Below are 24,920 nucleotides of genomic sequence, written 5' to 3'. Positions count from 1 at the left end.
ACTAATATTTCAGGGAAACTCTACAGGGGGAAGGAAACAGAGAAAACTCGTAATGTGTTTAATATAATTGACCTTTCAATAAGAACTAAAGCATGAATTAGTCTGAAATTTTATTTGAAGTTGTGTGATGGTTCATAGTACAACTTCGGTGAATGTGAATTTCATCAAACAAGTCAAGTGTTATCACAAATATTTTCTCATTGACCGACCCTCGTATAAACGCATACAACACCATATATACTTGTATATAAGTATATGGCCACCGGCACTGAATTATTTCAAGTTGATGGCACATACTCGTGATTCAGTCAAACAATCAGCAAGTAATTATGTACTTCAAATTGCAGCAGGCTCACGAAGTGCCTAAAAATATATATACATTTGCTTGTCCCCTTTGTCGAAAGGTCAAAGTACTACGATAGCTGCCATGCGGCAAATATTTCCGGAACTTTACGATTAGGGGATTTGCCTTTCTTGTGTACAGTTTTGTAGTTCGTCTGCAGAAAAATTCAGACGTCTGCAGAAATTCCAAATTCCCTTTGGAAAGATTAACCCTCAATGATCCGATACGTAATATGCGGCGGGTCCCAATATTTGATGTAAGGTAGGTTGATGTAAACAAAATAGAGAAAACGGAAACCACTGAACGCATCTACGTAAATGGAAACTTGATCGGAAAGCTGTCGAAGGCAGTCAGAGCAAACAACATCTTCGATGAAATGGTAGAAAGCGAGGAAAATTGGCAACTTGAGAGCGAACATACGACATACATAGAGCGAGTGGACAGAGATGCTTACCCGACATGTCAACCTTAGCATACCTATCTAATCAGAAGATGCCCCAATAGCATGATGTTGGCCCCAAAACTGGCTGCTCTGAAAGCAGGGAGAGTAGAATAGGCAGTTTTTAGCAGAACGCCTACTTGGATCTTTCTTGTCTTCGGTGAAATGCTACCGTAGTTCTGGGGAGACGCGGTATTAGACGGGCGATGAAAGTGCGAAAGCATTTAAAACCGTACACCACCGGCACCAAAAAAAAGTAATAATAAAAATAAAACAAAAAAAATAAAAAAACAAAAAAAAAGATGACATACACAGAAATAAGCAAAGGTAAATAAATTAAAATTAAAAAATGGACTCATACTCTTCATGTTTTTTAATACCTATGGAAACTTTAAGAAAAGCGTAGAAGTTATTCTTTCCACGCACAAATTAAAGTTAAGTTTTTCGGTGCTTAATCTTTTGAACAAATAATATCTTGCCTACCACTAAAGACGTGCCGACTTGGGTATCCAGATGATACTATTCTAGGCTTCTAGGCATAGACTTGGAAACTGGCCTGGATCCAAATGGTTTTAAGTCTCCTCTGCCCCACGATACGCTCACGTCCACTTCGAACTTTTAAGCTCATATTGAAGATTCATACAGTTTAACCGAACTAGGAATATCATTAACGGCTACAGTCAAGGAACACTCGATCTGAGAACAAATCTGACAACGATTTAGTCTCAACACGTCATAAGCCATGTACTTTAGATGTATGGTAAACATTGGGAATGCTTACCTCGTTGTCGCAGATTGAGATAATAAAAATTGTATATTGCTTTATTGCTAACCTGCTGGAAGAATTCGATGGCTAAAGTAGGTATGAGCTTGAAGTCAATCCATCTAGATGCTTAGCAAGCGTCAGACCTTAGAGTCTACTGAACTCAAATTTACTTAGAAGTAAAGTATTATTTATCACTTTCAACTTGAAGAACCCTGCTTTAACTCAATTAATAATATAATTTTTTAGGCACAACACTCACCTGTAGATGATCCAGCAGCGCCTCTAGTCCCCGATCACTGATCGACGAACAGCGTAAACTCAACGAATGTATATGCTTCGAGGCCAAAGGGAATGAGTGCACCACGTCCAGCGCGTCCTCATCGGAGGCGCCAAGTAACGCGAGCGCATGAAAACCGCGACGTATTAACGAGTTATACAACTTCACACGATCACAGCTCGGTATTTGACGCAACTCGCGACATTGCAATGTCGGCAATAGGCCCGACCAATAACGCGGACTGCGATAGAGTATATCGCGCCATTTCATGCACACCTGCGCCAAAGTGCGACGCTCATATGACGAAAAGTAAAGGAAAAATCGATTCAAAAAACGATCGTCGAGTAGCAACGCCTCAATGCTTGTGATGGGAGGCGGGTGTTTGTGTAGTATCAGCGCAGACTGTGTAACGGCGGCGGCCAGTTGTGAAGCGTTTGAAGCGCCGCCAGCAGCGCCCGTTGGCAAAACACCAGCTACCACTCCGCCACCGCCACCTGCATATGGATGATGTAGATGTGGATTGGGTAATTGTTTGCGTAACTGAAGTGGTGTACCTCCACTCACCGATTGATTTGCAACCGATTTTTGTGCCGCTACTAGACCCATTGTATTAAATTGGGGCTGGCCGGGTATGGTGATGTTCATTTGCTTGGCGATCGAGTTGACAGTGGGCGCCGGTGGTGCGCCAAGTGGATGGCCAAGCACAGGCGATGGAGCACCCATCATATTGGAGTTAGAATTCACCAGCGTCGAGCTGGCAATCTGCGACTGCAATGGATGTTGTGACGGTGGCGGTGGCGACGCCGAAGTTTGCTGCGAATGTTGATGCGGATGTGATGGCTGCTGTGCTTGTGGCTGTGCCGGCTGCTGTTGCTGTATATTGCCACCTGCGCCGACAATGCCGACACTGTGTGTGAGAGTGGGACTTGCGGGCGCGGATAAAGCACCGGTGGGTGTGTGCGTGCCGCTGCCGCTGCCACTACCACTGCGTGTAGGCTTATCGGGTGTGACGGCTGTGTTGCTATTCGAATTATTGCTCGCGTTGCTATTGTTACTATTGTTGTTGCTGCTGCTGCTGCTACCCCCACAAAGAGCATTTGTAACGCGTTCCATTACTGAAGTTTTGCCGCTACCGCCACCAGACGAAGAAGAGGATTGTGTAGAGGAGGACGAGGACGAATTGGAACCACTGCCATGGTGGTGCTTCGAACGCAGCCCAAGGCCATTAATGCGTTTCGAAAGTTCAGCGGATGCACGTTCGACCACGCCCTGCGCCGATATCGAGGACATGGTATGCTGGAATAAATGCACTTTGAGGCGCGCGTTTTACCGACCACAGGAAGAAGAGCACAACTGAATATTAAATTTTACTTGAACACTGTGTACTTTATGAAGGTTTTCGGTTGAGCTGCGCACGCTGCTCTCGCTACCACCACCGCACTACGCGCAAATCGCAACTACGTTTCAAAGCTACGGCAAGCAACTGATGGGGGCCGAAGGCGCGCTCATTAAACACCGTTTTCTTTCATATAATTCTAGTATATTTAATACACTTTTTATTTGAGCTTCTGTCTTTTTCTTAGTTGTATTATTTTCTTGTTTCTTGCGCTCCTTCGCGTTGCTTTGCTAACTCTTTTGTTCCCGCAACTCTGAATAGTTTTAATAGCTTTCAAACGCTCAGCCGTAATCCAATTTCATATTCTACCAGTTCACATGCATGCAACGTATATTTTTTTTATTATGTTCTAACCTCCACGAATGGCATGCAACACGCTCTTTTAGCTCCCTATTTCTGCATGTAAATATTGTGCCTTTTCCATGCAGCACACGTTCATTGCATTCTCCAACAATTTGTTCAACTTTTGCTCTACTTTTCCGTAACCTTTTCCAAAAAACAAATATGTACAAGCATTAGGATGCAGCTGCTATTGTATTTACGTAGAGCGTTTTCGCATCCAATTTATTTAAGTGTCCTTGAAATAAATAGAAAGAATAAAAAAAGTAGAAATTTTATTACGGACTCAATAAAAAGGACATAAGTTTGGTATAAGTGTGTTAGTAAGGATTATATAAAGTTAGAGAAAGTTTTTTTTATTTGTGCTTCTTGCAAAATCTGAAAACAAATTACTCAGTCCTTGTATTGCTGTTGCATCTTAAGAGGCTTTTGGGTAGAGGCAGGAGAGAATAGAGACAGACTTTTTGTAAACAAATAGTAAAGGATATTTTTGATACCATTAGTGGTGACTAAAATAAAGTGCGCTCGGATATAATAGTTGATCCCATTGCTCATTGAAAGCTCCACACATGCTCCTGCAAATCTATTTTTGGTAAAAAAATGGGGACTCAAGCCACAGTTCGTGCTGTGGATCTACAACGCAGTGGTTTAGCCAATTTTTGCGTATGGATGCCTAGTTTGGTGGGAAGCTCTTCGAAAGGACTATAATATCACTAAACTGGGGAGGAAGCAAAGGACTTCATGCATTGGCATCACCGAAGCATGTAAAACTTGCACCAGTACTGCCCTGAATGTCGTCTTGCACTTACTTCCCATCGACTTTTACGTTATTTCCATCGCTGCTCAAAGTACAATCAGGGCAAAGCAGGTTGGCCTCTGGAGGCAATCTCTCAAGGGATATGGTAGCATTTTTGGGTAGTTAACACCGTATTTCTCTGAGTTTCATAGAGATCTCTCTATCCGCAAACTAAAGCTTTAGGGTTGTGCTAGGGTAATCTTTCTAAGTAGGCAAGATTCGAACGAAGGGAAAATCTGCACCGAAGCTGGTTTCTCTGTCTTCACTGAAGGCTCCAAGATGCAATCGGGACAGTGGTTTTCTCTAAATCAGCCATTTTATCTATTTCCTTAAAATTGCCGAATACTGCTAGTGTTTTTCGGGCAGAAGTATTTGCAATCGTGCAAGCATGGAAAATACTTACGGAAAGTAGGAACGAGGGAGATATTAACATATTTTTCGACAGTCAAGCCGCGTTCAACACTCTGACGACGCCATGGTGCAGAATGAAACTAGTAAACTCCTGTAAGGAGGAAATCAAATATCTTGGATGTGCAGGTAACATTTCTCTGATCAGAGTTCCAGGACATAGGAACATAGAAGGAAATGAAATTGCTGATGAGCTTGCCAGGAAGAGGGACTGAATTAGCCTCAGAGACCTCCTACCCGGTCAACGGCATGCCCCTGACAGTTGTTAAAGTGGAACTGCACAAATTATGTGAGACCTTTCAGAGAAGAAGACTGTTGAGCATTTTCTCTGTAAATGTCTGGTTTTGGCAGCTAGACGATTAAGGTCACTGGGTGTTCCTTTCTTCAACAGCTTGGGGCAGTGCGCCAACCTTAATCCTATCAATCGTCTCCATTATATCAACAGCTCTGTCTGGCTGTAGTTATCTACCTGTTGGAGGTCCCATAATGGTATCAAAACGGCGCTTTACTGTTACTTGACGAGCGCCAGACTAGCACTTCAACCATTTCACCTCATCATATCTCCAATTGCTATGTTTCACAAAATATTTCAAAAATACTATCAAAATGTATTTCCTGTTTTCTGAGTTTCTTCGAGTTTTTAGCTATAGCAATTATAGGTAAACTCTTTTTGACTTAGGCTCGCCAAAAAGTAAAAGTCCGGTCATCGTGACTTACTAAGAAGGAATTCTGCGTCTTATTTGTCCTAGCTATGCATTTTCATAGATCCGTTCCCTATTCCTGCCTGTGTCAGCCGTTTTTTTTTTTTTAATGATAAATGTAGCTCCCCCTTAATCCCTCCTAGTGGATTGGGAGGTGCTTTAGCTTAAATAATAAAGGTTCCAACTCTGGCAGTCCATTTGACTGTAGTCTACGCAAAGGCTGTAGTCTAAGATGCAAATTGAATGTATTTTCCCTGTCATGCCCCAGTAGTATCTGCATATCCCAGTAGGAGAGTTCAATAACTTTCTCGCATCCATTTCTCAAAGCTAATTAGTTTTTTCACAATGAATAAAAGTAAGGACAGTTTTGGGCCGGAATGCCTCTTCGCGGCGGAGTAACTGATAAGAATGGTTACACTCAATCTTTCAGAACATACTACCTCTGTAGACAGACAGATTAAGGCTTTGGGATTAACTCGAAATGAAATTGAAAATGTAAGAAATATAGATGGAAGGGAGAAGGAAAAGAACCAGACAGAAGGGAAAAGGAAGAAGCAGGTTTGGATTAGAGGATGACGACCAACTGTGGCTATTTATGTTCGTATTAACCGCTTCAAGCTACTGGTGAATTTCACCATATTTGTGATATTTAAACCCGAAATATCCGCAGGTGTAGCGAAAATCAGAGCCCAGATGTCTAAATCTTTCCCTGACGAGAGCAGGGCAACTGATAAGAAGCTGCTTAGAAAGAACTTGAGGTAATCCGAAGTCTCAGCGCATGGACACCTTATGGAAAATGTCCAGTAGATACTTACAAAATTTGAAAGCTGCGGCTTTGTTAGCCTTAGAAGTTCCCTCGAGCGCCACCAATCTACCCGTGCCCGGAAAGAACTCTATCTACCATCGACCTTACTATGTGCCGAGATAAAAAAGTGTTTCAGAAAATAAGGATTGAGATAAGTGTGCGAGGAAAGAATTCGCGATAAGATAAGGGGGCACGGGTGGAAGCATAAAATACCCACCCAGTAGCTAGTTCAGCTACTACAACCGATAAAATTATCTGAGTACTTGCAGAGTATTATGCTCATGTAACTATTGAGGCTCTCAAAGATATATATACCGCTTTCAGAATATCTGTTCAAGGCAGCCGGGTTAAGAGCCCGGCAAAAAGATTTCTGTACGAGATATAGAAGAGATGGAGCCCTGCGTAAGGACCCCTGTAGGAGACCAAGAATAATACAATTAGCACAGAATGTAGATGTCCTGTATTTGAGGTATCTGGGAAATCACTTTTTTGAGAATTTGAAGAGTTAAGACTCAATCTCACTGTAGGAGCTGATTGAATTCATTAAGCCATCTGAAGAATTTAAGAGCATGTTGTAACTTGATTTTCAGTGGACCTCTGTGGCCACCGAGTGAACACTTTATAAAAGTCCGTTTAACTGAATTTGGCCCCGTGATACTTATTTATGGCATGATAGTTCAGATCAAGCGGCCGCCGTAATGGATTGGTGCATAGCTACCATTCGGAAGTGTCCAGATTTGAGAATCCGAGTGTTTCATCCAAATTATAAAAAGTGTTTTGTAATAACGGTCACACTTTCGAGTGTATTTCTGATAGGAAAAAAGTCTTCATAAAAAAAGATTACCACTCAGCGGGGGCATAAAACTGTACGTCCCTGCATTTGGAAAAAGGGCACAACCAAACATCCAATAATGGGTATATTCAGGAATACCTTTAACAAAAAACATATTTAACTCATTGGGTTTTGATTTCATGTATTCAGCAATGCATGCCATAAATATTAATAAATTCCTATTACCGTTAAGCAATAAACAAAATTGTATTTTATTTCATCTAATTTCAAATCTTAAAGAAAGCATACACTATCCACACTTTCGCGTCATTTCTAGGCATTGTAAACATTTACGAGGAGAAAATTAGAATCACAATACAAAGAAAATATAGGACGCAAGGTAAAGCAGCCATAAAATTGTGTTGTTGTCGTGAAAAGTGAATTCAAATCATAAAACTACGTGGATCAAAACAAAAAGCAGGACAGTGGAAAAATTTCATATATAATATATGTATAAATAAACGGAAGTGCAAAGCTACCATGACCGATGCAATAGGATAGAAAATTCTAGCGCTTCACAACCTTTAAGTCACTTACAGTTGGAAGAAAGTAATATCGAAGGAAAATGCAAATCTCATTATATCAATATTTATGGGCCATGAAGTTGAACAGCTGCTCGAACAAACAACTGCAAAGCTATGGCGCTAACGTCGTCTGTACCCTATATTGTGGTATGCCTTTCAAGGTGTTCCTGCACTCACAGAGAAGTCGACAAATATTACCGTTCAAGTTTTTCTCAGTGTGCCATATTTTCTGTCTTGACTCTTTCTTTTACCATGATTTTCATTTCGCTTCCTATGACTGTTAATTAGTGCTGCGTACTGTTGGCAACTGTTGTTGTAGCGAAATAATGGAACTAATAAACTTTAACGGAAATTACAAAAAGTGGCAATTACTGGTTGTACCAAAGAACTTTATTGCTTAAGCTTTGGCCAGAGAGGAAAATAAGAATTTTTTTCTCTTGAACAAAATATTTAATATTTGTGCTCACATAAATAAATCTACAAGATTTGAGTAACTAATGAATAAGGGAATGTTTGCGGCAGCAATTAGAGTCAGTAAGTGGCAAGAATTTTTTTTTTTTTGCTAATTTGTACAGTTGCAAAGATTTATAAATGGTATTTTTCACCAAAATATTGGCTAAGTGGTTAAGTTTCGCAGGGCGCACTAGCTGGAGATTGAGAAAGAGCATGCAGTTACTTTACGTTGGAAAGGCTGATTTTTGTGAACATTCGAAAATTACTTAATTATTTTTTACATTATTTTGAAAGTTATTTTTTACGTAAATAAAATGAGATTTTTGAGCTACTTTGAACTGGCATAATTTTGTGCTAAAATTTAATGGACTATAAAACTGTATATCCAAAATTTTTCTAAAAAAGCTGATTATGAAATTTAACGCGATTAGATCGTCTTTGAAAAGGACTAATTCTGTTTCGGTGTGTACAAATTTCAAGAATTCACTGACTGTAATCAATCGTCTGCCATTTCCTTTTATTTACCTGAAAGAAAATTAAGTCTCAAACAAAAGCAAAGCTGTAACTCTCGCTCACAAATTATCTGTTATTTAGCATCCAAGCATCATCTTACCCTACGATTTGTTTGTTAAGAAAAACGAAAAGCTGGTATGGGGTAATATTCAAGTACATGATGGAACCATTCCTCCGCGCAAAAACCAGACATTCATAATTTTAATTGCCTCGTTAAAGTGCAATCCACAACTTGCTAGTTGACCAACTGCATTGGCTAGTGCTAAGCAGTGAAATTAAAAGCAGTTCTACTAAGAACAACAGTAGCTGCCTTTTAAAGTCAACCTCGATGCCGACGTACCATTTTACCTAACAAATTACAATCACTCCACTGTACTAAGCCGTTGCTGGTATATGAATATGTAAAATTCCCATTTCCTTTTGAATGTTTTCCATCGACACCGCGTTGAAAGCCGAAAGTCACTACAGTCACTACTGTTCGTATGGAAAGAGGGCAAATAAGCATAGTGCAGAAAACTAAATAAATAATATTTCATAAAGTTCATTGCACTGCCACTCAACGCCGCCTGGCCGCCGTGTGGTATGAGTAACCTCAAAAGCAATGCTTGACTGTGACTACCTCAAAAGTTTTTGTGTTGCTGGGCCGTTAAAACCAACCATGGAGCCACTTAACCAAATTGCAATATTATCATTGGTTGAAAATCTTAAATAAATACAAAGCGACAGTCGTTGAAAGAGATACAGATATACTTATTATTAACGTTTTTGCAATGATGAAAAGATAGGAGGCAGATGCAAAGGTAAGTGAGTTATTAAGTCCATTATGTAAAAGGTGGAAGAGAAATGACGGAAACGTAAAAAGTCATGTAAGTAATAAAGTGACGTGTGCGAAAAAAAATAAAAATAAAAATAAAAATATATCAGGAAAATGAATGAGGTAATCTACGACATATACATACAAGTACATATCGGCTGTCGGCTGGAAGAACTACATAACACAAAATTTTTAAATTCAAGCAAACTTCTTTAACGTTTTCTATTTCAAAAACAGTTTGAAAGTTCAGACACATTTTAATCTAATGAAATATTGTGAATAAAAACGGCCACGATTTTGAGAGAGAGCTGGTAATTATCTCTGCATACGTAAAATTACGGTATAAGCTTTTTATTTTTTATTATGAGACTCTTGCAGCAAATAAGCGATATTTTAAATTCATATAATTCACCTATGACAAAATGATCTAGACGGCGGCCGCTGCAGCCAATTGAGCAAGCGCGTGACTACCTTTCAGTAATGCTTGGATTCCAAACCGCGACCCCGAAACAGCAAAATGAAAGGAAAAGTATTCTCTAAAAGCGACCGGCAGTGGCAAGCTTCCGAGTGTATTTCTACCATGAAAAAGCTTCTCATAAATAACCATATGCCGCTCGGAGGCGACATAAAACAAAGGCTGTAAGCGCCAATTATTGTTAATATTATGATATAAGAAAAGGGGCTAGTGATAATTTTTAAATTACAACAGAATATAACTTTGTCACGAATCGGGAGGAGTTTGAGAAAGCTTAAATTCGTACATGTTTTTGGATGGCGTTGTCACATATTTAGAAATAAAAAAATTAAAAATACAATATTTTAGCGAAATAATCAAATATAGGTAGGCATCGACCAAAAGGTGTTTGAGAAAATCTTAATGAATTGGGTTGCCACGTATCTAAAATATTGCAATTAAGTAAAAAATGTTGGTAAAATATTAAAATGTAGGTATAGCGTTTAAGTAAATTATGATATTATGAGGGCAAAATTAAAATATTTCAGAATAGTTGAAGGAATAGAGTTGCCGCCTTAAATGTAATTTAATAAATAATTTAAAATCATAAAATGTTAATACAGAGTGGGCCAAATAAGACCTACTAATGTTAAACACAAATAACTTTTGCAATAATCATTTATTTTGGTTAATTGTTTTTATACATTGAATAGATTTTATGGAAATTATGTATGAAATATTACATCAGTCATATGTTCCCCATTTTTCTCGATACAAAGATTGGCTCTTTTTAACGCGTTTTCCATTACACCACATAATGTTTCTGGTTGAAGGCTCAGTATTTCGTCTCGAATATTTTGCTTCAGCTGTCTAATAGTCTCTGGTTTATTAAGATACACTTTGTCTTTTATATATTCCCATAAAAAGAAGTCGGGCGCAGTCAAATCTGGCGAACGAGGTGGCCAAGGGAAATCTGAATTTTTGGAAATCAGACGTTCGCCAAAAATTTCACGCAGCAGGTCATAGTTTTCCTAGCAGTATGCGCAGTTGCTCCATCTTGTTGAAACCACAAATTAGGATACTGCTCCGCCATTGGCCATAAAAAGTTTTCAATCAATGTTCTGTAAGAAGCTCCTGAAATCGATTCTGGCGTTTCATCCTCATTTTCGAAGAAATATGGACAGATAACTCTAGTGGCCATAACACCGCACCAAACAGTACATTTAGATGGGTGCAACTGATGTTGGTGTGTTGCCCTTGGATTTTCAGAGCCCCACAATCTACAGTTTTGTTTGTTGACATAACCATTTAAATGGAAATGCGCTTCACCCGATATTTACGCTGCGTTAAAACAATTGATCGTTGACAAGAATAAAAAAACTCGATAATTTTAACGCGTTGTATTGTACTGTAGGGTTCCATAATAAATTTCCAACAATTCAATTATAACCTACAAAAAGAGAAAAGTAAATATGTCAAAAAAAAAAAAGTTATTTGTGCTTAACATTAGTAGGTCTTATTTGGCCCATCCTGTATAATCTTTTAAAAATATGTCAAAAATTTTTAGAACGTAAATTTAAGTATTTCTTACATTATAAATCGTCAACCGTGACGACTCTATTCTTTGCATTCGAGCGCCGGCAGAGGTATAGTTACGTTGCCGACTTTAGACGCGTTTTTCTCGAAACTGTATTTTTCGAATTGGCGGCCGCCGTAGCCGAATGGGTTGGTGCGCGACTACCATTCGGAATTCACAGAGAGAACGTCGGTTCGAATCTCGGTGAAAAAACCAAAATTAAAAAAAACATTTTTCTAATAGCGGTCGCGTCTCGGCAGGCAGTGGCAAACCTCCGATTGTATTTCTGCCATGAAAAGGCACCTCATAAAAAATATCTGCCGTTCGGAGTCGGCTTGAAACTGTAGGTCCCTCCATTTGTGGAACAACATCAAGGCGCACACCACAAATTCGAGAAGGAGCTCGGCCAAACACCCAAAAAGGGTGTTTTTCGAATTGGCGTACACGATAACTCGAAAAGTTATTGACCGATCTCCCTGAAATTTTGCACACATATTTTTTATGATATTTTCTATGTGTTTCAAGCTTTCGAAAACTTTTCGAAAAAATAATTTTTTCGAAGCAAAAATTGTAGGAAAATTCGCTCCAAAATTCATTTTTTTTAAGCATTTTGTTCCGCGATTTTTTTTTTAATTTTTGTTCAATTCATATAGAAATTATGACATTAATAAACAAAAAAGTGTTTGGTTTTTTTGTATTCAGGACACTGACGCCGATGCTACAATGCTCGCCGATTGAGAAGCCCCGCTGCGACCTTCCTGGAAGAATTGAGTGTACATCCGCGATTTTAAATGATTAAAATAAAAACAAATTTTTTTATATTATTTTAATGTATAAGTAAACTGTATGCCAATTTAAAAAAAATATATTGACTTCTTCATTTTAAATCATTTTAATGAAAATCAGGTAAAATATGGCCGTTTACAGGTATCTGTCTCCTTAACAAAATTGATAGAATATGAAGCTCATCGTTGCCGAATAAAATCCGATTTGGTAGATCCATACAAATGTGTATGTATGGTTTGTCATACAAATGTTCTATGGTTAAAGATGGCAAAAAGCTGAAGACCTTCTATTTATGGTATAACATCTAAACGAGCATCAAAAACAATGGGGGAAATTCGATAAAACAATTGACAATTTTGTTTTAATTTCTTTAAATGTCAAGAACATAGTTCTTTAATATCAAATTTTAAATAAACTAAAATAGAAAAGATAATGAACGCCTTCTCGAACGAGAAATCTCAGCTTCAAATAACGACGACTTAAAAAAACTTTATCAGTAGATGCAAATTAGAACTACTGTCCAGAAAGCAAAACACAACTATGTTGACAAATTTGTAGATGAAAATGATATTTTCAACTATACAACTACCAACAACTAAATTTGGCCTGCAATTCCAATTGCCTGCAGTTTCTAGTCCGCCTTTTTCTTCATGTTTTCTTTGGATTTTCCAAAACTCTAAATTTTAAATATTTTATTCAACGAGACATGGAAGCACACATGTACTATTAACTAGTAAAAAATAGTGGTTATTTATCCAGCTGTGCGCTTCCTGATGTAATTTTCACAAATCTACGTAGTCAAATGACCAGAAACATAAAAGAAGCACACTTAAGTATGCGTTATCTAAATTCGTGGCTTCGAGTATGTCTACATAACTGGCCACACAATTAACCTGCACCACCTTCTAGCACACAGCTGCGTCATCAGTGTTAGTTAAGCTCTGAAAAAATCACCTGCATATCTAAAGCGTAACAAAACGATTTCACATTTTCGGAAACCAATCACCACTTAACTGTTCACATTAGACGATAAGCCACAGAAAAGTTTGCGCAACCACTGCGCTGCATTTCAACCCGCCCAGACACCTGCCATCCAGTGTAGATACTTGCCTTACGTTTGCTTGCCCGTCATTATGCTTTCAATACCTATTCCACTTGTTTGTTTAACAACTAGAGCTGGTCTAATCTGCTACAGTGGCTGCTGGACTTCAATGTTCAATTGGCTGAAAGACTGAATCAATGAATGAATGATTGCCGCGTACATATAAACTGTATTGACAATCCTCCATAGAATCCCACGAATCAGAACTGAACCAAATTCAAGAGCTAAGCCCGACGGGTTTGTTTGTTTATTTGTTTCACTGTTGGCTTGTGTAGTTCAAAGGCATGATCTATTGCCACGAAGCCATCAGTAGTTACTGTTGATTAGGGAAAAATGCCCCTCCATTGCTTATATGTGCATAAGTATATGCAGCCATGGCCAAAATAATAGAAGACCGATATTTTCAGCGGTTTTGACTGCTTTGATTTTGATTGTTTTTTTAATTCTAAAATTTTTCTTTTAAATATAGTTGGTATTTTATTATATTTATGTAAATATTTTATTTATAAGTTTCAAACTTGGTACAAAATTTATAAAAACTCGAAAATTTTTCATTTATTTTTTAATGGAAATTTGCGTATGCAGTTTTATTCCACTGTGAAATGGTTGGAGTACCAATCTAGTGCTGACCACCAAGAACCATTTTGATACCATTATGAGACTTCCAACAGGCACACAGCCAGTCAGAGCTGTTGATAAAATGGAGAAGATTGATTTGATTTAGGTTGGCGCACAGCTTAGGGCTGTCGAACAAAGGAGCTCAAACAGTCTCCTTCTTTGAATGGCCCCACAGCTTCTGCAATGGAGGTTAAATAGTAACCCTAGCTTTCCTGCGCGTGTGCCGATCGTCCAAGGACCGGTAAACACATCTACGAGTTGGGAAACTGAATCGCGTGGAGTCCCCAGAACTTGCTGAGTACTCCGTACAGGGGCCAACGAGTTTTCGAAACAGCACATGTAGAAATGGAGCTCCATTTTTTCTGCGCATTCCTCAGTAGTATGTCATGCAATTCCCATTTAACAACCACCAGGGGGATACGGATGACCGGATAGGAGATCTCTAAGACCAATTCAGTCCCCTTCCTGGCAAGCTCATCAGCAATTTCAATACCCTCTAAGTTCCTATGTCCTGGAACTTAGATCAGAAAAATGTTACCTGGACCTGTCAGCGGATGCAGATGACCGGATAGGAAGTCTCTGAGACCAATTCAGTCCCTTCCTGGCAAGCTCATCATCAATTTCATTTCCCTCTATTTTCTTATGTTCTTATGTGATCGCGGCTTGACTGTTGGAAAAAATGTTAATATCTCCCTCGCGCCCACGTTCCCTAAGTATTTTCTATTCCTGCAGGATCGCAAAGACTTCTGCCCGAAAACCACTAGCAGTATTCGGCAACTTTCGGGAAAAAAATTGGCTGATTTAGAGAAAACCTCTGCTCCGATTCCCGATTTCATTTGTAGCTGTCAGTGAAGGCAGAGGTACCAGCTTCAGCGCAGATTTCCCCCTCGTTACAATCTTGCCTACTTAGAAAGATTGAAACTCTAGTTTGCGGATAAAGGGATCTGTCCCTAGCTCGGAGAAATACGGAGCTAACTGCCCAAAAATGCTACCATGTTCCTTAGGAGATTGCCTCCATAGGCCAACCGTCTTTAACCTGATTGCACTTTGAGCAGCGATGGAAATAGCATAGAAGTCGGTGGGAAGTAAGCGCAAAAGGCATTAAGACAGAAATGTATAAATCTTATCAGTGCACAGAAAGAAAAATAAGGTAACAACTTCAATTACTGAAAATAAAAAAATAAAAAAACCAAATATAATTCAAAGATGATTTTTCCGGTAAAGATGTTGTTCTGGCGCTAAAAGGAGCAAAACAAACTTCTCGCTGACAACAGGCAAAGAACACCCAGCATATTGGAACATACGACAGCATTGTCAGCTATAACTAGGAATTTCAAAGAATTTTGTCTAATAAGGAACAGCTGATGTTTATACCAACAACCTTAGTCATGAAATCCGGTGGAAAATAACACTTGCTAAAAGGTTGCATTTTGAACTTAGAAAGCAGAACTCGGTTCACTTTACCAGTCTCTTCCCCTTTTATATGTTACAGAAATGTGAACGATATCAAAGATAAGCAGGCACTCGAAACAAATTTGAAATTGAGAATTTTATTACCCAAAATTTATGGCCATGTGCGCGTTGGTACTAAGATGGAATGATGAACTTTTCGTATTTTGTACATATTAAAACGCATAAAAACACAATAACTTTATTCGCTTTTTCATAAAAAATATTTTTATGAGTAAGTCAATTCTTATTGCGTGCACTTTTCGTTTTTATGATAACCTTTTTTCAATCAAAAGTTTGTTGCCATCTTTTAAGTAGCGATTACTGTTTGAAAAACTTTTTATGATTTGAGAATTTCTTGTCCAAATCGAACTCATGTTCTACAAACATAAGCCAACAAGTCAAGTGTGAATATGCGCGCATCAGAATGTATACAGATTCATTTTAATGAAAATAACTTTCTTCACTATGACAATAAAATTTCCTAAGTGCTGTACTCTTCCTAATGCTTACTTTTATACGAACATAATTCAAGTTTATTTACTTGTTCCACACAAAGCCATTACGCATTTCTTCCAAATAGAAGAGTAAACAAAATGAAATAATAATCAACTAACCCGGCTACCTAAGTAAATTTGATTTTCATTACTCTGGGTCACTACCTCGTCTACTCATGTATGTTCTAGTATGAATCCCAACACGTTCGAAAAAGTTGAACTACATAGTTCAGTAAACACTTTGACAATTGCCCCTCTAACCGCCCAAATGGTTAAAAGAGTATACTAAGTATGCCATATACGCTTTTGTGCAATACAAACACACTAATACTCACATAGATTTACCCCACGACTGAGTGACTAAGTGCAAATAAAAGGAAGAAACCAATGTAAAGATACTACAGATTTTCTTGGTAAAAACAGATGAATGACTCTGTATTTATGTGCTTAGCTCAGTCCACATAAGCTCGTCAATCAACTGCCATGAAATCCTTCAGTGTAAGTAGCTTCTGCTGATGTTTAAAGTGAATTGAACACTAAAGCTGAGATGAAGAATACACCAACTCGTCTGAATGGTAAAGCAATGGCGAACGAGTGATAGTATGGTAAAAGTAGGACGTAGAAAAATTGCGAGAAAGATTTAGAACAAATACAAGTAAATTGGCTGCCAGGGGCATGCGGCTATAAATGCGAGTGTCTCAAAATTTTTCAAACAACTTTATTTCCACTTGCTCTACTTTTTCTTTGAAAGAATGTATTGGCTTCAACACCCGGCTGGAATTATTTGTGCTTGGACAGTGTCTGTGGGGCCGTCTACATTGGTAGATTTTCGAATAAGCAGTAAATGTTGTGGACTATCGTAAACTCTCTATTTTACGTAAATGTGTCTCAGCTATTTTTTTTTTTAACGTTGGGGCAACTAGCAAATACAGCACTCAGATACAATTAAGTCCATTGTACTGCACTCGGATTCCCTTTTAATTTTCTTTAAATCTACCCGACCTCCGAAGAAATCTGAGTAGATCTTGTGGTGCCAAGGAGCCAAGGTGGTCTTTAATACATCTGGGCCAAAGGCTTCAAACCTGATTCGAGCGAGGGCGGGGCAGACGCACAGGCAGAGGTGCGCCGTCTCATTCTGCTCTTTACAAGCTCGGCAAAGTGCACTATCTGAGATGGCTACCTTTTCCTTGTGCCTCGCCCACAGAAAGTAGCCCGTCTTTAGTCCAACCAGTCAGTCGGACATGATCGGTAACATCAGTTTAGTCCATCTGCAGCCACTCTCAGCCTGCCAAGCTCACTTGTGGGTTCTCAGTTATTAGTTTTATCTAATATATTTGCGCCTTATACGAATGGATTCAGACACATTTGGACACATTGAATTTGGACATATTTTTCTTAGTCGATTAACTAAGGCGGCCGACAAGTAAGTAACCGAATGGGTTGGTGCGTGTCTACCATTTGAAAATGCACAGTTTCGAAACCCCGAGCACAGAATACCAATTGATAGAAAAAGTGTTTTTTCTAATCACGGTCTCACCTCGACAGACACTGCTAAATCTTCGAGTGCATTTTCCCCAAACAAAAGCTCCTCATGAAAAACCATCTGCCGTGAAGAGATGGGACATACATATCCAAGAATGATATGCGGCCGAAGTCGAATGGGTTGAACCCGCGCTCGAAAATTATTGTGTTCGAAACATTAAGTGAATACAAACTATTATCTAAATAGCGATCGCACCTCGGTAAGCTATGGTATAGTTCGAATAACAATTCTGTTTTGAAAACAACTTCTTAAAAAAGTTAGCTGCGTCCCCTGTCTTCCGGAGGTGGCATAGAAGTGTACGACTTTCCGTTTATTCTTTATAAGACAACATCAACACACTTATCATATATTCAAGGGCAAGCTTAGCCGAATACCATGCAAAATATGTCTGGCCACAGCTGATATCTGTTGGGGAGTGTTATTTCTTTGATTTTGACACTTTCCGCCTTTGTTTTCGGAGAAATTTTTTGGCACTCTTGTTGTCTTATGAAATTTTGGAGTTAAGTTCATGCAAACCAGTAAATCAAATTCATATTATCAGATTTCAGTGCCTCTTTTTTTGAAAACATATGTAAGTATGTATTTGTTCTTTCTTTTCTTTACCCAAATTTTCATAGCTTGCATCTTAATCGAATACGAAGTGATGTTTCGAACTGTGCCTTTCGATGCAGTAGTGACGCCGTACTTACCGTCGTAGCATCTTCAGGAAGGATGTCAAATTAATTGCCTCTGTTGAAACCAATTCAGAGTACGAGCTCTTGCTTGTTTAGGCAGTATTGTTATGCATTTTACGGCAGTTTTAAGATGTGTCACATGCTATTTATTTTTGGCAGTCCTGACTCCTTTAGCGCATTTTTCGGATTACAAAATCGCAATTTATGGAACCAACCAATAGCTGGATGCTGACTCTTTCCTTGAAATTTGAATTTTAAATATACAGGGTGTTTTTTTACCGGCTTGAAATACTTGAAATTTATAATCTGCAGTTAATTTCATGACGAAGGTGTCCTATAATTAAGGGCCCAACTCGAACGACCTAGGATTGGCAAGAAATCTAATGCTTACATCAAAAAGGTTCTTTCGAAAGCCAATCAAATTATGATATTTGCATTGCAGGTAACCTTCAAAATTATTTTGGTGTTTCAATCGAACACTTAAAAGAGCGGAAAACTAAAACAATTATAAATTCTTTTATATAAATTATAAAAAATATTATATATAAATTACAAAAAAATGTACATAAATTGTAAAATTAAAAAAATATACAATATATAAATTATAATAAAAATTATACATAAATTATAAAAGAAATTATATAAATTATAAAAAGCATTATATAAATTACAAAAAAAAATTATATAAGGGAGAATGGGGAGTTTTGAGACGGGTTTTGTTTTTGGACCCGTATTACTCAAAATCTTAATATTCTGCATATGTCAACGATGGAATCTTTAGTCAATGAATACTGGAAGCTATTGGTATGGCCTATTTAATAAAACTACAATTTTCCTTAAAATTAAAATTGTATATAATCATATAAAATATAATACAAAATACAAAAATGTGGGAAGTTGTGAGACACCATGGTTTAAATCAATAAAAATGACTTATTTTAGTTGTTAGTTCTTTATTTAGATGAAAAACAAAAAAGAAAAGACAATTGTTATAAAAAAGTGTATAAAAAATGCAATGCCATCAATCTGATGATTCGCAGTGAGAACATGTATAATAGCCAGTTCGTAAATTGGCGCACTTTAGGTGCACAGCTCGATCGCATACATTGCAATGAATGGAGTTGTTTCTGCTTAACTTAAAACAATAAAAACTCAAATTTAACCAAAAATTTCATGATATATATACAAACAATGCATGAATATTGCGAAGTACTTATGAAAGATGCGTTAAAACGTCGAAAAAAATGGTGTCTCACAACTCCCCACATTTGTTGTCTTACAACTCCCCAAATCGTTTTTTTATAAATGGCCGCGTAGTCATAAACACATCGAACGTTCAGGCCCAAGTGAATGTGTAAATTCAAAACTAATAGGACAATTAATAATTTGTATATATTAATATTTGCAATTCGCTTCAACAACTGATCGAATGTATCGCAAAACAAATGATGAAAAAAACTTACCGAGAAGTTCCAAAACACAGTAACTGGAGAGACGCGTCGAATGCGTGTAAATATGACCAATGCTAGCTGAAAAGTGAGATCGCATCGAGAACACTTGTTGACACTTAAAATCGAATGTAAACAAATGAATAATGCCGAAAGGTAACAATGTCTCACAACTCCCTGTGTCTCACAACTCCCCATTTTCCCCTATAAATTATAAATTATAAAAAAAATATAAAAAAATGTATATAAAATGAACTGTATACATTATTTTCGGCTACGCTATTTATTGAAAAAAAACCAAAGTTTTAACATGCAACTACTTCGATATTTATTCATGCATTTGAATATTTGTTTATTTATCAGTGTCAAGAAACTTTCTGAAAGTCCAAAGCATAAAATCTCTAGGCTTAGGATGCATCAACCTATAATATACAATAATAAGCAAATAATTGGCGCTTACACCTTTTTTTGTGTTTGGCCGAGCTCCTCCTCCGATTTGTGACCTACAGTTTTAAGCCGGCTCCGAACGGCAGATATGAGGGGATTTTTCATGGCGGATAATAAAAATACACTCGGAGGCTTACCCTTACCTGCGGACAGGCGACCACTATTAGAAAGAACTTTTTTATCATTTTAGTGTTTCATGCACGGAGATTCGAATCTACGCACTTCGGAATGGTAGTCACGCACAAACCCATTCGGCTACTGCGGCCGCCAAGGGTGCATCAATCTACATACACTAAAATTATTGTTACTATTTTTCCAATAAAATTATAAAACTTATTATATTTCAAGAGTTCCGCCAAAATATTTCGGAAAAATACTAAGTATTTATGAGAGCTCGACTGACTTCAAAATAAATCCAAAATTCTCATTACTTTGATGGCGTGTATAAAATTTTTCCTTTTCCTTTTACCTTCATTCTTAAACTCTTCTGTCGTAAGAGGTAATTTTTTGGAAAAAATATTTCTATACTTATAAACTAATTTTATTTGAAAAATACGCAATTTTTGGAAATCTTTTCAAATAGCTCCTGTTCATGCAAATCTTAATATTATCCGAAATGTTTTTGCGGAACTCGTGAAATATAATGAATTTTCAAACCGTAACTTTTTCTATGAGGCACCCTAGTACATAGTCTTTGTGTCAGTAACTAAAAAACTGTTTGTATTCGCATATCTACGAGTTGTGCATCTATTTTCGGCCACGTCATTCGCAAATCTTCACAATTCTAACCACGTTGTCAAGCCAAAACAATGAAATGATTTTCAAACGAAATCCTCTTATAGCCATTTTAACCCATTGCCTGCCCACTTTAGCTAGTAGACAAGCATTGTTATTACAACACAAAATAGACAGCTGAGCAAAAGCGATTGCATAATAATACAATTAAGTAGCCTAAGGAGGGAGAAATACGATTTTCACGCAGCTGTTTGAACAACCGGCAAAGGGATATAAACGCGAGACATGGAAAACTTTTGGTACAAACTCAAAACTTTAGGCTGCACAAGCAACAAAGAAGACAAGAAGGCGACAAAGTAAATAACGGTTGAAACAAAGTAGCATAACATAAATTGAAGTGAGCAGCAATGTCGAAAAGGAATCTATGGAAAACAGGCGAAAATCGAAAGCAGGAGATTTATGCCACAGCCAACTTTTTGTTTCTGAAAAACAACCTCACCTTATCAAAGGAATAAAGTTCAAGTTATACACGTAAAAGAATATGCGAGCACACATTTACCCTTATTCAAACAAATACACACACACAGATATATTATGTCCATGCATATATATACAATAATAAAGACATGGCCGTTTAATACCGCTGTAGTGGTGCTTTCGTTAGTAGGAAAATCGATATTTCAAACAATAAGGCAGAGTGGTATGACATACAAAGCCATACAGCGACAGTTATAGCAACAAAAATATTGAATGTAAGAGTAAAAATAACGATAGTGTGGAGCAGCTGAATGGATTGTCCCAAGATTAATGCTTCCACTTAGAAGAATATGAAATAATAGCTTTTCTAAAAATATATTGAAAAATGTTAATTGAAAATGCAGACATATAGTTTTAGTAGTACTTTTTTTTAATAAATAAATAATAAATAAAATAATCATTAAAATAATAATAGGATAATAAATTTTTAGTAATAAATAATAAATAAAATAATAATAAAAATAAAAGATAAATGAAGAAAATAATAATTTTAATTAATAAATAAAAAAATAAATAATAAATAAAATAATAATTAAAATTTATTTATTTTAATTAAAATTTATTTATTTTATTTTATTTATTTTTTCCTTGTTCATAGCATAGCTCCTCGACAAGACTCTTCCATAGTACATGGTTCTATACTCTTGTTTTTGCACCGTCCCATGAGATGTCGGCATCTGCTAGTTCGCGCAACATCGACCTTCTCCAAGTGTTTTTTGGTCGACCGCGACCACTGCTCCCTTCTCATTATCCTTGAAACTGAGTTTACGTGTAAAGTTATAAGCCCTAATACACGTAAAAATTACATTTCATTTTTTGAGGGCATTAATGGAATATTTTTTCGAATCCTAAAAATGTCACTTAATCCAATTCTTTATGTCCCAAATGCAGCATAGGGCCTCTAAAATAGGTTATGCTCGTCTACAAATGGGAAATTCTATATCTTCTATTTTAACCCAAATAGTGTTGCCTTATAGGCGAAAGTGTTTCTCCATAATCCTTTGAGTCTACTTTTACTATTTTTCTAAAGTTCTAACTATTTTAAACCATGTGTTTCTCCATATCCCGTTGAGTCTTCTTTCGGTAGTAATTTCAGTTGTTGGTATGGAATCCTCTGACCATCACCAAAGTTTTATTTTCTTTGTGAAATGTTCCAATAAATTAATGCGGTTTTTATTTTATTATAAATTCTGAAGTAATTTTTTAAACTCTTATTTAAGTACGTCATAATAATTTTACAAGCCTGATAATCCATAATCCAGTACACTCAATTCAAGGTTTGATCATCAGCCGTGTTGAAAAGCCACCGGGGACTCGGCAGCAGAGTTCTGCCTGCTTATTTCACACGTTCACTAAATCGTTGTCATTGTACAGATCCATAATAAAAAACCCTCTCAGCTGGTTGTCAAAAAATCTCCACAACTGAGATCACCATTAGGTGCAGTCAAGAATACAATTTCCCTAAAATATCTCCGAATCGCGGATTGTAGACGGAGAAATCAGAAGAAACGAAAACAAAATTAGCAGAACGTTATGGCCCACCAATCGTCCAGCAATCGTCAACATTGATAAACATGAAACGAGACGCCTGGAGACTAAGGGCAGTCATAACTGGCTTTTGATCTGTAGGAGAACAAGCAGCCAAAATGGGTATCCCTTACAACACATACCGTCATAGTTATAAACGCCAGGAGGAAAAGGAAACAATCTTTCATTTCCTCTGTGAATGCCCTGCCCTATGGAAGGACAGCAACTTAACCATGTACCTGGAACAACTGTCTGGCTTTGATGTCAACAACCTAATAAGGTTCTTAAACCGCACATCCATTCTGTGTCTTTTTAGTCTAGACATGCTGTTAATAACTCATAAACAAATTGGTAACGAGGATGTAGTAGCAAAATGGTGCGGAACCGCTAGTTGGATTCTGAATGAATCACCACTTTAACCAAGCAACCGAGATCACCCGATTCCAAAACGTTTTTTTATGTATCCTGGTTGCATAAAGAATGATTAAATTTCATAGAAAAACGTACCAAAAAGTCTAAAACATTACTTACAAATTCAGATAATTTTCAATAAAAAACATTATTATAGCTAAGAAATATATTAAAAGTATTTTTATTGTAAATTTGCCAAGTCAAAGATATTATTTTGCATTTTTTTCTATTTTTTTTAATGTTACCATGAAAGTTCAAATTTAACTTAGCAACCCCGCCAAAACGCTCAAGCAAGAAGACCAACCAAGACCACTCACTCTATCCCACACTTGGGTGCCTGTGAAAAAATAGGAAGAAGAAGAGTGGTTTTACTTGTATTTTTTACACTGTGGGCGAATGTTATGTTGCGTTTTTTCGTATATCACCAACACTATCTCAGTTTTTTCGTAAACAAACCGCTGTTATGACCCCTATTATGTCCGCGAGTCAGCTCATCCCTTCAAAATCGCTGACTGAGTTAATGATCTGATCTTGGCCACACCTCTAAAAATCTGTTCACCATGGATTCAATATCCACTGTTCTCTTGACATATTTACAGCTACGATAGACCAAAATCTTTGTCATTTGAGAACGGGACGATGTAAGACAGGACGAGTCCATCCATGTATACACAGATGGCTCAAAGCTCGAGGGCAGGGTTGGTGCAGGTGTATACTCCAAACATCTGGGGATCTCCTTTAGTTTTCGGCTCCGCGACTACTGTAGTGTCTTTCAGGTTGAACTGATGACTGTGTGATGCGATATCCGGAAATGATATCTACATTTTCACTGATAGCCAAGCGGCTATAAAGTCCCTCACAAAACAGTCGACAACCTCCAAGGTAGCCGCTCAAAGGTAACATGGGTTCCTGGCCATCGAGACATTGAGGGTAACCGTAGAGCCCGTGAACTAACGAGACTCGGTACGAACTTGACCGATGAGTACATAGACAATGGCATAGAGATACCCTAACAAACATGTAAGCTACTCATCTTTGAAGAAATTGTAAGGAACGCAAACGAAATATGGTGTAATGAAGCCACCTGCAAAATCGGCCGTCAACTATGCCGGACTCCAAATACTAAAATCACAGAATCTCAGCTAAGCTGAAATGAACACAGTCTTAGCACACTCTCACGTGGCACTGCCTAATAGATAGACACGCTCAAAGGATGGATGCGCAAACACATGACTTCTGTACAAGTTGTCTAGATAAGGACAAGGAAGAGACAATCTCTTACTGTGCCACTGTCCTGCTCTATCCAGACGCAGGTTTATTATTCTGGGTATAACATTTTTTAATGAGTTGGCAGATCTCAGTTATGCAAAAATCAGAGATATTTTAAAATTTTTGAAAAGCACACACTGGTTTTAGGAGAGATAGGGACAACGTGCCCACGCGGCATCACAATGGGCTATGAGCCTGAGTATGTCCCACAGAACAACCGCTTCAACCTAACCTAACCTAGACACTGAGCTATGCTTTTAACAAAACCCTCAAAAAACAAACGCACAATTGTCAAAACAGTCAAAATATTGATATGTTATCATTTTATCGCTGACTGTATGTAAATCCTTTTAGTGAATAAAGGAGGTTCCTCCCTAGTATCATCAATATGTTGCTTTTGGCAATTTGGATGACTAATGCAAATCTGTATTTCTGTGTTTA

At 37.5% G+C, this 24,920-nt stretch overlaps 1 protein-coding gene across 4 annotated transcripts in view; it reads right to left on the bottom strand.

The window, feature by feature from the left end:
• The window catches only part of LOC128860099 (F-box/LRR-repeat protein 16), a 72,785-nt gene that overhangs the window by 40,959 nt on the left and 6,906 nt on the right, over positions 1–24,920 (bottom strand). For all 4 annotated transcript variants that reach the window (XM_054097361.1, XM_054097362.1, XM_054097360.1 and 1 more), the window contains exon 3: positions 1,808–3,798. In XM_054097361.1, the coding sequence (XP_053953336.1) occupies positions 1,808–3,115 (1,308 nt within the window). In that variant the 5' untranslated portion in view covers positions 3,116–3,798. The remainder of the gene's footprint in view (positions 1–1,807; positions 3,799–24,920) is intronic.

This window comes from Anastrepha ludens, chromosome 4, assembly GCF_028408465.1.
Source record: "Anastrepha ludens isolate Willacy chromosome 4, idAnaLude1.1, whole genome shotgun sequence".
NCBI lineage: Eukaryota > Metazoa > Arthropoda > Insecta > Diptera > Tephritidae > Anastrepha > Anastrepha ludens.
Note: the sequence above shows the minus strand (reverse complement) of the source record. Positions and strands in the feature narration are given on the sequence as shown.